Source organism: Bos indicus, chromosome 11, assembly GCF_029378745.1.
Source record: "Bos indicus isolate NIAB-ARS_2022 breed Sahiwal x Tharparkar chromosome 11, NIAB-ARS_B.indTharparkar_mat_pri_1.0, whole genome shotgun sequence".
Taxonomy (NCBI): domain Eukaryota; kingdom Metazoa; phylum Chordata; class Mammalia; order Artiodactyla; family Bovidae; genus Bos; species Bos indicus.
In genome coordinates, this window is record NC_091770.1 from 95,138,825 (window position 1) to 95,153,984 (window position 15,160).

Genomic DNA, 15,160 nt, shown 5'->3' on the forward strand with positions numbered 1-15,160 from the left:
CGGAAAAAAAAAAAAAAAAAAACAGACCCCATAAATTCAAATACATTATCAAAAGCCTTATGAAATTAAAGTGGCTTTTCAGTAACAACTGATTTCTGGATTAAATGTGTATTTCTGAATGCTTTTTCTCTAGCTTCCAGGGCTCCCTTGGCTGAAAATCTAAGACATGAGAAAAAGATGCTATAGAAATCCCCATCCTGAAACCTTACCTGAAAAGCATCTGCTTCAGCATCCGGTTGGCCGTCACAACTCTGGGAAGGCGGCCAGTGGAAAGGGAATGGAGCTCCAAGTTGGAAGAAATAAGCTGGGTTGTCATGTCTGTGTCCGCTGCTGTCCCAGCACCACAACAACTAAAAAATACAATTAGAAGAAGTGTGGCTGAAATTTAATTACCAAAGGGCTCAATTAGAAGTGGAGCTTCTTGGACAACATCCACAAAGGTGAGGGACATAGACAGATGTTTTTGAGTAAACATGCACTGTTATTATGCTAACCAATCTTAAATAAACATAAAATTAAAAGTGCACATCTAATTACATGTGAATATATTTTCTGTAGCGCAACGGAACCTTTCAAATCATTAGTTTCTATGTTAACAGTGTGCATTTTATGGATCCAAGAAAACACTCAAGTTGTACAAAAGAGTAAGGAATGTTAAAAGTCTTACAGTTTACATCTACCAAATATCTACTACTAGGTACCAGTCATTCCAAAGTGTTGAGGATAAAGAAAATATGACACAGTAACAGCACTTGATTTCAAAGTTGAGTATAAGAGACATATACTACAATATAGTAGCACAGGTAGAAAATGCCATAGGAAATTGGAGGAAAGAGCAATTCTGATCTTCGAGGTTTCATTTGAGCTGGATTTGGAAGGAGAGAATAAAAACACTATACAAACAGAGAAGAAAGAGTATGTCTAAGCAGAGGGGCTCCAAAAGCACGGGTAAAACAGCTTGAACATGAGAAGAACAGGGACATGAAGGAGATAGAGACAGTCCAGGTATAACTGGAACACAGGGTGATAGCAGCTAAATAGGATGAAAAGAGAATCTTTTTGTGAAATCGTACATGACTTTTAATATCATACTAGAGTTTCAATTTTATCCTGAAAGCGGTGTGAAATGTGAAAAATCTCTTGAAAAAATTTTAAAGAGGAAAGGGAGATCTATGAGATCTGTGTTTTACAAAACCCAATATGGCAGAAAAGTGAACAACAGAGAAAAGACCAAAAGCAGAGGGACAATTTAAATGACAACTGCAATAGTCCAGCCGAGAAAAAAGAATTCAAACCAAGGCCTCAGTAGAAGGATAGGAGGGAGTGGATTCAAAATGCACACAAAAGGCAGAACTGGGTCAAAACTGAACTAAAGCAAAAAGAGAGCTAGAAGATAACTAGTTTATGTCGACGGAAATGCCATTTAAGGGAGACAGAAAGAAAATACAGACTCAACAACAGGTTTTATTAAGAAACAGTAAATGCAATTTTACCCCTGATATGTTTACAAATGAGTTATTCGAACTAATCAATACTTACTAAATGTTAGGAGATATGAAGTGTATTTTTGAACAGTTCTTGTCTGCAACAACCATCCCTTCAGTTGCCCTTGTATCTGCTCCAAGAACTATGCCATCCTGTTTTTTAAAAATATATACTTTTAAACAACTTCACATATACAAACAGTCCTCTAGTTCAGGAAAAACAATACTGACCACACCCTGCTCCCTGAACCACTCCCCCACCCACTGAAATATTGTGCTATACTTTCAGCATTCAAGAAAAGGCTTATTAATAAGCATTACTGGTTGAACCCTCAGTAGACAGTAGAACTATCATTCCTGTTTTTAAATGAGGCTCAGAGATTCAGTAAATTCCTTACAAATCACAGAGCCAATATGAGAAAAGTCTGGATTAAGATGCAGAAATCCTTCCATTAAATTAGCCAGGTCTGTCCATTTCTTTTTTAAAGATGTCGCTCTTAATCTCTAACAACAACAACCAGTTATCTCTTTTGACCCTTACAACAATTTAGATCAGGAGTTATTATGTCCACCTGGACGGGAAAGTGTGGTTGCGAGAACGAAAGTGACCTGCACAAAGTTAGAAGCAACAAAAAAAGGCTAAACAGTTAAACAAATCTCGTTTCTCCCACTACATCATTCTGTTTCCTCAAATAGTAACGTTAAGACAGAAAACTGGCTTCCTACCGAAAACTGCAAAGCGAGATAAGAATATAAATTGTCGATAAGTGCACAAAAAACTGACACTATCTCCTAAAAGACCTCTTCCTGATGTAGCAGGCTGTAAGATGTGCCCTTTCTCACACAGCCCAGAGAAGTAAGAGAGACCAGGCGGCCTGGTTCCTGCTGCTCTCAGCCAGCTCCGGCTTACCTTATAGACCACACCTGCGATGGTCGTCCCAGTTTTCCGGGCCGTTGGAAGCTTGTACCCTTTTTTTGCAAAATCGGCTTCCAAGACAGCATTTCTAAGAGCAAATGAGAGAATAAAGCGTTGAAGGCCAGGACCACATTGTGCCGCACCGGCAGGAAGAGTATCTAATAGGGAACTCAGGAGAAGGAAAAACGACTAGCATTTGCTTTCCCGCCCATATGTTGACTGGTTCCCCACCCCCCCACCCCAAAAGAGGGCTGTCCCGATTTACTGCGAATAGAGTGTCTGAGAGGACCTGCACCACGCCTAAGGAGACGGAGATGGAGGGTGTCCCGGTGCGCTGGGAAAGTGGACGAGCGGACCCGGCCTCAGGAGAAAGCCACGCTCAGGCCCAGATTCCCCTGAGTCACAGGGGCCGCGGGCCGCGGGCCCCTTCTGTCCACCCTTCGTTCGGACTTCCTGGCCCAGACCGCAGCCCAACTGCGACCCCGACACCACACTCCTACTCCCGCCCTGAACCCGGCCCCGGGCAAGGCCACACCTTCGGCAGTTATCGAAAGAGAAACCTCCAACTGGTCGCTCATACACTGACACAGCCGCCATCTTCCCGAAGAAGTACTTCCAGGCCGGGGGCGGGAGCCAACAAAATGAACAAATCACTTCCGGCGCCACCGGCGAGCTAGGGCTGAACGGGCGGAGCAAATTCTGTGCTTGGGCGATTGATCTTAGAGGTACGGGCTCCTAGAGGAGCCTGGAGATGTTTGGAGTAGAGCGCCTCAAGTAGAGTGGAGGAGAAACTGACGCCCGGAGTAGGGGGAAAGGACTTTTTATCTAAGGTGGACACGCCACAGACCCGGCATCCTGCGGTGTCTACAGCAAATTCGATCATGGGGATTCAGAGACAAGCACACCCAGTTTCCAATTTCTCACTAGACAAATTTCCACAGCCCCACGGCTTCCTTGCAAATCTGAATTTGTTTCCTCCGCTGTCAGGTGGGGAAAACAGCTGCCTAAAAAGGTTACTGTGAAATAAAAAAGAAGCCTGAAAAAAAAAAAACTGCTTAACATCATTAGTCATTAGAAATCACAGTGCGATACCATTGCACACCCACTAAGATGTTGATAATCAAAAAGACAGAAAATAACAAGTGTTGACAGGGATGAGGGAAAACTGGAACCCTCATATGTGCCTGGTGCAGTTGTCCAGAAAACAATTTGGCAGTTTCCCCCCGCAACACACACACGGAATTAAACATAGACATAGCAATTGTCTCTTACGTATATATCCAAAAGAACTGGAAACAGATGTTCACAAAAACTTGTACGCAAATGTTTATAGCAGCATTATTCATAATAGCCAAATAATGGAAACAATCCAAATGTCCATCAACTTGATGAGTGGATAAGCAAAATGTGGTACATCAGTGCTACAGAATATTATTCATCCATTAAAAGAAATGAAGCATTGACACATGCTACAACCGAGATGAACTTAGAAAACATGGTACTAAATGAAAGAAGCCGGGCACAAAAAGCACATATAGTATGGTTCCATTGTTATGACATGTCCTCACTAGACAAATTCATACAGCCAGATAGTAGATTAGTGGTCACTGGGAGATGGGGCGGGGCTCCCCAGGTGGCTCAGTGGTAAGGAATCTGCCTATTCAGGAGACACAGGAGACTCAGGTTCCGTCCCTGGGTGGAGGAGATCCCCTGGAGAAGGAAATGGCAACCCACTCCAGTATTCTTGGCTGAAAAACCCCACGGACAGAGGAGCCTGGCGGGCTGCGGTCCACGGGATCACAGAGTCGGACACGACTGAGCACAAGGAGACGGTGCAGGAGGAGAAAATGGGGAGTGACTGTCTGATGGATACTGAGTCTCTTTTTGGGATGATGACAATGTTCTGAAATCAGACACTTGTAACGGTCACACAACATTGTGAATGTACTGAAAGCCACTGTGCTGCACATTTTTAAATGGTGACACTTTTGTTGTATTGATTTTATTTCAGTTTTTAAAAAGCTCCTGTGAAAATTGAAAACTGTACATAAAGAGCATTTATCTTGGCATGTAGCAACTTCTCCATAAATAGCTATTATTGTTAATACACTCATTTCATCCTGCCAACAAGCCTCAAAGGTAGCTATATAATTCAACTCATTCTATTGATGGAAATTAAGATTCATTAAAGTAACTTGTTCAAATTTACATAGAAATAGATCATAGCCCCAATAATTGTGAGATGAATTAAGTTGTTCATTCAGCAAATATTTAAATGATTCAACTATAATTAAGTTATTCACTCAGCACCTACTATGTGTCAAGCTTGTTTCTAGGAATGAATAAATGAATGAATGGCATCTCAGTCACCCAGAACCATGCCTATCACAACTATGTGTTCAATAAATATTTGTCAAAGGTTAAGTTCCTTTTCATTACTTCTCTGGCTCTTTTGTGTGACATTAGGAAAATGACAAACCTAGACAGCATATTGAAAAGCACAGACATCACTTTGCCAACAAGGTCTGTATAGTCAAAGTTGTGGTTTTTCCAGTAGTCATGTATGGGTATGAGAGGTGGACCATAAAGAAGGCTGAGTGCTTTCAAACTGTGGTGCTGGAGAAGACTTTTAAGAGTCTCTTGGACTGCAAGGAGATCAAACCAGTCAATCCTAAAGGAAATCAAACCTGAATATTCACTGGAAGTACTGATGCTGAAGCTAAAGCTCCAATACTTTGGCCCCCTGATGCAAAGAGCCAACTCAGTGAAAAAGACCTTGATGCTGGGAAAGATTGAAGGCAGGAGGAGAAAGGGACAAGAGAGGATGAGATGGTTGGATGGCATCACCGGCTCAGTGGACAGGAGTTTGAGCAAACTCCAGGAGACAGTGAAGGACAGGGAAGCCTGGCGTGTGTGCTACAGTCCATGGGGTCACAAAGAGTCAAACACGACTTAGTGACTAAACAAAACAAAGGAAAATGAAGTCTCACTCACCTGCCTCCACAGGAATCTACTGATGAAAAAGCATGAGTATCTCCTGGCTCACCAAGTTTCTGCTTTGTTGAATGTGAAAAGTAAAAGGACAGGCTTTGTTCTAGAAATGTCCCCCTTCTGATGAGAGAGGCTCAACTCCGTAAGACCTGGATAGGACAGGTCATAATTCAACATGCCCCAGATGCCACAGGGTCAGTAAGTAGAAATAGTAATTGAATTTAAGACCACTTTCACAACATTCATCACACTCTCTCACACCTGCTCTGGGCTCAGCCCTGAGAGAATGAACACAAAGGTGAATCCAGTGGAGTTCCTCTCCTTCTTGTTATGGATTGAATTGTTCCCTCTCCCCAAAATTGATACACTGACGTCTCAAATTCCCAGTACATCAGAATGTGATCTTATTTGGAGAGAGGAGGTAATCAAGTAAAAATGAGGTCATTGGAGTAGATCTTAATCTAGTAGGACTGAGGTCCTTTTCAAAGGGGAAATTTAGAGACCGACCTTCAAACATGGAGAACACCTTGTGAGCATGAAAACCACTGGAAGCTATGTAAGAGGTCTGGAATGGCCCTCAGAAGGACCATACCTTGCCAATACCTTGCTTTCAGACTCAGACTTCTAGCCTTCAAAACTGTGAGACGATAAGTTTCTCTTCTTTTCTTTTCGGCTACACCTGCAGCTTGCAGGATCTTAGCTCCCCAACCAGGGCTTGAACCCCGGTCCTCAGCAGTGAGAGTCTGGGTCCTTACTGCTGGACCACTGGGGAATTCCTGACAATACTTTTCTATCTGTTATTTAAGCCATCCAGTTAGTGGCACTGTTACAGCAGCCCTATGAAACAAACGCACCTCATGAGTTCACTGTCAGAGGGAGGAGAGAAGGGCCAGAAAGACTCACAGCCCGGTGTGCTAAGGGTTGGGTGGAGGATGGATGCTGCAGAAGCCAAGAGGCTCAGAAGGACAGAGCGGGAGCTCGTGGGGTGGGAAGGCAGGAAGGACAGACACACGAGCAAAGGTCTGGGGTATGGGACACACAAAACCAAACAAAATGCCCTGGCACGCTTGGTTTTCAGGAAACAGTGATGAGGTGGATGCGACTACAGCAAAAAGAAGCAGAGCCCGCCTCCCACCCCCTCCCGCGAGAATGGTGGTGGGGCATCTGTGTCCAGCCCTGGGGTCTGGGCGGGAGCTGGAGGAAACTGGGAAGGATGTGGAAATGATCTGTGATCTCAGTTTGTCCTGGGGCATTTCTCTTCCTAACTGGGTCTCTTTGGTATGGTCTTCACACCCAGACAAGCTGAAGAGGTGGCGTTGTCTTCCATCTTCTGGAGGTGGCTCAGCAGAGGCAGCCAGAACCCAGCAGAGGGCGACAGAGAGCCTCCAGGCAGCCTGGACCGGCCCCTGAGACAGCCAGCCCAAGGCCCTGAAAAACTCCACTCTGCCTCGGGCAGAGCCGTAGGGAGGGCAGCTCTAGACAGGTCCCCGGCACCCAGAGACCCTGCTTCAGCCTCCCTGTCCAGCATGACCGCTGTGCCCTGGGACACAGCCCAGTCCTGAACCTGGGCCTGGACACAGTCCCATCTTAATCCCTGGCAGTGCCACCAAACCTGACTGACTAGTAGAGCTCACTTCTGCTCTGGATTTGGCTGTGTGACCTCAGGGAAGCCATCAGGCTCTCTGTGCCTGTTTCCTAATAATATAGTAACAACCAACATTCCCTGTGTGCCCCCCACAACCTGTTCTAACCACTTTGTGTACCAGGTCTCATGGTCATCCTAGAATACGCCAACACAGAAAACAGATGATCCAGAGACAGACACAGTGCCTGCCTTCTGGGAGCTGGCAGTCCCTAAGGGTCAGGCATCACCGTCCCACTTTACAGGTGAGCAAACTGAGGCCCAGAGAAGTGAAGTCGTGGGCTCAAGATGATAAGTGGCACACAGCTAAGTAACAGAGCCACAGTTTGAACCACATGCCTCCCAGCCCCAGACCAGGCACAACACCACTTCCCCGACCCTGGCAATTACGGTCCAGCTGGAACCCAAGCTCCCGAGTCCCTCAGGGCTTTGCTAGAACAAAAGCAAGCCAAGCTCAGCTCATTCCCAGCTGCGTGGTTGGAGGCTGGTCTCTTCATTGCTCATCTGTTTTCACGTATATAAAATGAGAACGCATTGCAATGTTTCTCTTGCCTTGTGCATACCAAGTAAGAACATGGAGTGTGAACTGTAAAGCACCTCATTCATTCATTCAGTCATTCATTCACTATTTGTCAAACCCTTCCTTAGTGCCTGGCTCTGTGCTACATCACAGCCTCAAAGGGCACTGGTCTGGGAACTGCACCTCTGGTTCACCGAGCTATGCACCCTGAGTGCCAGAGCATGGCCAGGAAACGGCTCCCAAGAGGGCATGAGGCAGCAGGGTGGGCACCCAGAGGACAGGAGTAAGCATGGAGGCCAGGAGACCAGAGGAGGGTTCAGCTGTGTACGGCCCCTGCGCCTGCCCAGATTTTCCAAGGGCCTGGCAAGCACCCTCCGCCAGCCTGCAGGCTGCTAGGAGCCCAGCGTGGGATGGGCCCTGGAAGGCTCACCCCCATCCTCTATCAGGATACACACACATCCGGGGGTGCCCCCCACAAGGAGACTTGGCCATCTTCCCATTGCAGGGAAAGCAGCCCATGATGCTCCCGGTTGCTAAGGCAACTGGGCCCTTGTTTTTCCTTCTTTATAAATAAGCTATAAATAGACAGGGCAAACCTGGGCGCCTTCCTTTGCATGAATTAGAGCAGCTGCTCCCGGCTCCAGGGTCCTGGCACAGCATCCAAGTGCCAAGCCTTGCTGCAAAGGCCACAGAAACACAGCTCCAGTGGGAGCACACGGCAAACACAGGGCAGCTTCGGGTGTGAATTCCCCCCACCCTCTCCAGACTCTACTGGGGCGCTCAGCAGATTCTGGGGCCCCGCCAAGACAATCCCAATCATTGCAAGTGGGACCTGAGATGAGAGTTTATTTAACTACTTAGCCTCAGCAGATGAGAAGAGCCATGAGTTTGCCCACCCAGCTGATGGTGAGCAGGAATGGGTATCCTCCCTTCTTCCCATCAAGGGTCTGCACAAGTCACAAGGAAGTCATGAGAATACATCCCATTTTGAAGGGCTTCATCGGCTGACTCAGAAGCTGGGCCTGTCCCGAGGGCACTGGGGAGCCACGGGAGGTGTGCAAGCGGAGAAGCACTGCAACTTCTCTTGGAAGAATGGGATTCCCACTTGACGAAGAAAGTTTGAGCAGAGTGTCACCCAGAGACAGGGTATCCTGAAGGTCGCTGGACCACAGTGACAGCTGCTTCCTCAAACCAAGCCTCTGACTGTGTGCCTCGATCTAGTTCCCTATCTTCACCATGGTCTGGACATGCCATGCCCTCCCACAGCAAGGCAAATGCTACCTCATTCATTCATTCATTTAGACATCCCTTAAACAAACTCCAGTTCTGTGTCTGGCACCGTGCTGGGCTCGGGAACACAAAGACTCTGCCCTCAAGGGAAATGGATACAAGAATCAATATAAGAAGCTTAGAGGGCCAGAAAGTTCTGATAGAAATTTCACAGGGTACAAAGAGGTTCAAAAGAGAGAGGACGGCTCCCCCGGAGGAGGAAAAGCAACAGTAAGTGCATCACAGAGAACATGGGATTGTAAACAAAACTGAAAAGATGAGTAGGAGTCAGCTAGCTGGGGTTGCAGGAAAGAGAATGGGAGCTTTAGGAGGTGGAGAGTCTGAGCAGACACTTGGAGGCATGTTGGAAGGCATTCAGTGAAAGGGAGTGAGAAGCCGGAAACTCAGCAGGGACCAAGGCAGGCAGGACCTCATGTCCGTGTATCCTGCAAATCAACTTGGCAGCTGGTCAAAGGGTGGGGTAGACAGGGAGACTCTGGAAATAGGCCATGCGGGAGGAAACTACACTCATGGGCCAGGGAGGAGGTGAAGATGATCTGAATAAGGGTGGGAGCAGTGATGATGGTAAGAAGGGAACAGTCTCAAGAAATATTACAGAAGGTCAAACGGGAGGTGGTCAGAAGTGAGATGGGAGGAACAGCAGAAACGGAAGAGTTGATGTTCTCCAGGGGTCTGACTTGGGTGGCAGGATGGGTGGTGGCAGGAAGGTCACGTGGGTCCCTTTGGGATATATTGCATTGGAGGTCTGGTTGGGGAGGGAGGTGCAAGACAGCAGGGAGAAGGCCATGCAAGTCTTGAGTGTGAATGAGATGCTTCAAGAGAGTGGGCAGAGGCAGAGAAGGGAGCCAAGGACAGAGGCCAGGGATGGTATTGCTTGTCATGCAGGTAAGGATGAGGAGCGGGCAAAGGGTGGAGAGAAGAAGCAGGCAAGGAGGCAGGCAGGGCCCAAGGGAGAATGACGTCATAGCCACCAAGTCGGGGGAAGGGGCTGGAGACAGGGAGAATGGCCAAGTCCCAACAGTCCAGTGAGAGAAGGATGAAAATGCATTCGTGGGAACATTCTCATCAATTAATAAGCTACTGTCATCAAATCGATCAAAGAATTTTTCCTGGTAATAATCCTCAGTGTTAGCGATGATGTGACAAAATGAGCACTTTTGCCATCTGCTCATGAGTACAACCTTTCTGGAAAGCCACTGGCCAGAATAATTCAAGATCCCATACAACAAGTACCTGAATTAGCAACATCCTATTGTGCCCTTCAAATTTTGTTAAGAGGGCAGCTCTCATGCTAAGCAGTGCAGTTTTTTGTATATCAACTATACTGCAATAAAATAGTTCCCTTTCTCTCTCCCTCTCTCCCCACTGAATCAACTGAAAAATCATGCAACACTCCACCCTAAATTCTAGAGGACAAATCTCGCAAAAACAAAGGACATTCTTTTATATAAACACAATACCACTACACAGATTTAGTTTTACTTAAGGATTCAGTATTTCTATTTAATATTCAATCCACTTTAAAATTCCCCCAGTTATCCCACTAAAACCTCAATGATTTTTATGATCCAGGATCCCATCAAGTTCTCACACTGAATTCAGTTGTCAGATAAATACTCCTGCAAAGTCTCCTAATAACCAGGGCTTTCTCCTACAAAACCACAATACCATTGTCACATTCCGGAAATGTGATATGGGCTCAGGATTATTATCTAATATCCTGTCTACCTTAAAAAAAATAGCTCAAGATCCTTAAAAAAGTTCGGAACATTTAACTCAGAACTTCCCTCTATGACTCTCTCCTCAGACAAAGATAGGGGTGTGAAACTGTGCATTGTGACATTATTTATGATAGTCCATATTGGATGTTATAGTGGATTATATATCAGATCTATATTGGATAATGTATTATATACATTGGCTATATGTTGACTAATGGATTACATACATTGGATATTATAATAGATTATCATAATAAAAATCTAGAAACCACTTTAATGTCAAACAACAGGTGAATGGCTAAATAATTTATGATGGAATATACAAAGCCATTAAAAATTATGTTTTCAATGTATGTTTAATGACACAGGGGAAAGAATGAGAAATGGGGCAGAATATATACGGCTCCAACTTTATAATGTATATAGATGTACATTGTGTTTGTAAAAAATTGTATTATAAACAGTCATAATACGTTGCTGATGGTCATTCTTTTTTTATTTTTTTAGAGAATACTATTTTACTTATTTATTTATCTTTGGCTGAAGTACACAGAACTTCCCTGACTAGGGATCAAACCCGTGACTCCTTCAGTGGAAGCACAGAAACTTCACCACTGGACCACCAGGGAAGTCCTCCAGTCATTCTTATTTTCCTCTTTGAGCCTCTGCCTTTTTTCCCTCCACTTCTCTCTCCCTATGCATTACTTATTCTCAACTTTTTTATTTTGAAGTTTTTCAAGCCTTCAGAAAGTTGCAAGAGTAGTACAATGAACCATTCTCTCTCAACTTTCTCTCCCTGCTGAATCAAATTGAAAATCACACAATGCTCTATCCTAAATGCTACAGGACACATCTACTGAAAACAAGGACATTCTCCTACACAAACACAATACCACTATAAGGATTTAGTATTACTATCTAATATTCAGTTCACTTTCAAACACCCGCAGTTATCCCAATAAAACCTCTATGATTTTTATGATCCAGGATCCCATCAATTGTCCCAGCCCAGCCTCCTAATAAGCAGGGCATTCCCTACAAAACCATGACACCATTGTCACATTCCAGAAATGCGGTATGTGTTCAGGATTATACCCTAATATCCTGTCTACAGGCAGTTTCTCTGATATCATGATTTTTGTGATCAGGATCCAATCAGGGAGCTGCACTGAATTCAGTCTCTGTGACTCTTTAACCTTCAATCTGGAATAGTCTCCAGGCTTGCTTTTTGTTGTTCATGAAAAGGCCAGGCTAGTTCAAAAGAATTTTCTTCAACGTGGACTTGTCCAGTGATTTTGGCAGGTAAGCATTTTTGACAGGAGGTCCTCATAAGTGATGTGTCTTTTCTCCGGGCACTACATTAGGGGGCATTGATATTGGCTTGTCCCAAAATTGGCGGTAAGTTTAATCAATTGGGTAAGGTGGGGTCCGCCAGGTTTCTCCATGTGTAAGGCTAATTTTCCTCTTTATAATTAAAAAGTAATTTGCGGGTAATGCTTTAAGACTGAGTGCATAGCCTATTCCCAATGGTCTTTGACCCAATGGAAATGGCACTCATTGATGATTTCTACCCAAATCCAAGAAGGGAAAAGTGTGTCTGTCTGTCTGTCTATCTGTCCCCAGTTCTCCAGGCCTCTGCATCCCCTTTCTTACCCTTTATCTTCTCTCGTTGAGGTAGAGTTTGCATACAGTAAAATGGACAGCTTTGAAAGACACAGTTGGATGGGTTTTGACAAACGTGTAATCAGCACCCAACCAAGATACACAACATTCCCACCAACCCCAGAAAGATCCCTCATGCTTCCTCCAGTCAGTCCCTCATAAAGGCAATCACTTACTAATATCTCAAAATTCCACAGCTTCACACAAATGAAATCATGCACCGAGCACATGTCCTTTAACTGCCAAATAAAATGGTGGTGGAAAGCCTGGCAGCGCTACCATTGCCCCCAAATATTTCCAAGGCTTTCGGAGAGAGAAAAAAATCAGGACACTGGTGACCCTCTGTGGGCTCTTTCCCCAAACCCCTGCTCCCAGGCTGGTGACCGAGAAAGGGACCCAGACCAGGCTCATCCCCTCACCCAGAAAAAAAGCATCTTCCATGGCCCAGAAATGATGGCTGAGAAACCCCACTGGACGTGGCAGAAGGCTCTGTACTCAGAGTGAGGCTCAGACATGCTGATGGCCCCCAGCCCTCCGACTGTGGGGACCCCCCAGGGGACTGCGGTCCTGTCCATCTGCCCGCAGGAGCGGTAAGCAGCACCAGTGGCCAGCCGGCCCCTGCATTTCTGCTGTCAATCTGCCCACTGCCCTGGGTTGTTTACTGGAAGCTGGCCTCCCTGCCAGGGTTCAAAGCCCTGGCCCTGGGCGCGTCTGCGGCAGGAAGCAGGCCAGGCGGTAATTGGCAGTGCGGCTGAGCTCGGCGGCCAGCACTGACCCGCATCCTCCTCCAGCGTCGCCTTTGAGTCGCTTCATACTGACCTTCCAGGCCTGCAGGGACTTCCTGTTGAACACCGAGCCTGAACCAGCAACAAATTACTCGTTCCCCAAGAAATCTATTAAAAGGTGACAGCAGTTCGGGGGCCGGGGGCCCCCCGCACAGGAAGCCTAATATCTTCTGTTCCCAAGAGCCACTGGCCGACTCCTGCTGAACTTGGGCCAAGGGAAAAGAATGCAGACATGAGGAGAAGGTGCCATCCGTGAGGCCCGTCTATGGCTTTACTGGGGGGTAAGGGTCGGGATCTGGAGTACCCTGGACCTCAGATCCAATCTGCCACTTCCACGCTATGTGACCTTGAGCAAGCCACATGGCCTCTCTGAGCCTTCCACACCCATAAAGGAGAGAAAAGCCCACCCTGTGTGTCAGCAAAAAGCTGGTGAAGTGCCAGGCACATGGCAAATGCTATTCTCTGTCAGTGCTGCTGGCTCAGAAGCAGACTGATTTATTGCATTCTGTAGCCAGAGAGAAATAAGCCCAGAGTGACCCACATGTGTCTGCCCCCGTCCTAAGTAAGGCAGGGGCTAAACCAGGAGATCATGTGGAGTGGGTCACGTGCAGCTGGAGGGTCTAGGGGGAGGGGGAGGACAGCTGGAGGATCAGAGCTTTTATCACCTCCAGCAAGGTTCCAGCTGATCGATCATCAAGTCATTGCATGGAGGAAAGGAATCAATGGGTGAATGTCCACGTCACTGGTAGGTGCCGTAGGCTGAATAATGCCCACCCCCAAACATGCTGATGGCCAAGTCCCTGCAACCTGTGAAGATGTTACCTTACATAGTAAAAGGGACTTTGCAGATACCATTTAAATTAAGGATCTTGAAATGAGAAGATTATCCTGGATTATCCAGGGGGGCCCAGAGTGATCACAGGGGCCCTTATAAGAGTGAGGCAGCAGGCTCAGACGCTTCCCTGGTGGCTCACACAGTAAAGCATCTGCCCGCAACGCGCGAAACCCAGGCTTGATCCCTGGGTTGGGAAGATCCCCTGGAGAAGAAAATGGCAACCCACTCCAGTATTCTTGCCTGGAGACTCCATGGACAGAAGAGCCTGGCGGACTAGAGTCCATGGGGTCGCAAAGAGTCGGACAGGACTGAGCGACTAACATTTTCACTTTCGCTTTCATCAGGCTCAGAGTTGAGGCCTGAGGTGCGAGTTGAGGGAGCGACATCTGCAGTGGACCTCGATAACATCGAGGCTGCAGAATCACGTAAATTCTGTCCTCTAGGCCTCGTTGGGCTCAAACTCCAATGTAGTGTTTTTACCATAGGATGAAGTGCTGCTGGGCCCACTGTCCTGATGACTTGGAGGATCAGAAAACACCAGTTCACAAGGGACAGCTTAAATCTCAGGCTACTCGATGTGGCATGGTCATCAGTCTCTTCTAGGGTCCAACAGGTTACCAGGTGCTGATTTTCGAAGGGCGAGTAGCTCTTGGCAACAGAGGTCATGGGCTTGCCTAGTTAAAAGAAATAATTTTTAATAGATACTTTGATTCATTTGGCAAATTGCTTACTTTTTAAGAGACTTAATAATTTTAAATGGAACTGGCTTTTGGAGAACTGGTTTTTAGCAAAATTGTTCAGGGCTGGCTGGATTCCAGTACATGAAGATGCCCTGGAGAAGGGAATGACAACCCATTCCAGTATTCTTCCTGGAGATTCCTTGGACAGAGGAGCCTGGCAGGCTACCATCCATGGGGTCGCAAAGAGTCGGACATGACTGAGCGACTAACATTTGCACTTTTTTTTTTCTCTACTATCTGAGCCACCACATAAAAGATGCCCTAAAGATGGTCTCCAGAACTCTGTCCTGATCTTGGATTTGCTCTCTTCTGGGCTGGCTTTGCTTTCGCTTGATTTTTCTCTAAAATGTGGCAGAGAGGACCACCACTCCTCTGGTTTGGCTCTCCCAGTTAGACGAGCACAGGAAAGTTTCCCAGAAATTCTAGTAGAAGACCCAATGGGCCACCTGTCTCGTGTGCCCATCCTAGGGTGACTAGCCTTGGCCAGGAGCATGGATACCCTGACTGGGGTATCCTGGTAACCTGGGCTACAGGCCCACGTGTGGTAGGGAGAATTATAAAGCTGTCCCCTCTC

General features: G+C 46.4%; 1 protein-coding gene across 1 annotated transcript in view; it reads right to left on the bottom strand.

The window, feature by feature from the left end:
- Positions 1–3,078, bottom strand: part of PSMB7 (proteasome 20S subunit beta 7) — a 57,320-nt gene extending 54,242 nt beyond the window's left edge. Inside the window, exons 1-4 of the mRNA XM_019970814.2 lie at positions 2,936–3,078; positions 2,395–2,488; positions 1,540–1,637; positions 210–350 (exon numbers count right to left, since the gene is read on the bottom strand). Coding sequence (XP_019826373.1) covers positions 210–350; positions 1,540–1,637; positions 2,395–2,488; positions 2,936–2,997 — 395 coding nt within the window. The 5' untranslated portion in view covers positions 2,998–3,078. The remainder of the gene's footprint in view (positions 1–209; positions 351–1,539; positions 1,638–2,394; positions 2,489–2,935) is intronic.
- Between the last annotated feature and the right edge of the window lie 12,082 nt (positions 3,079–15,160).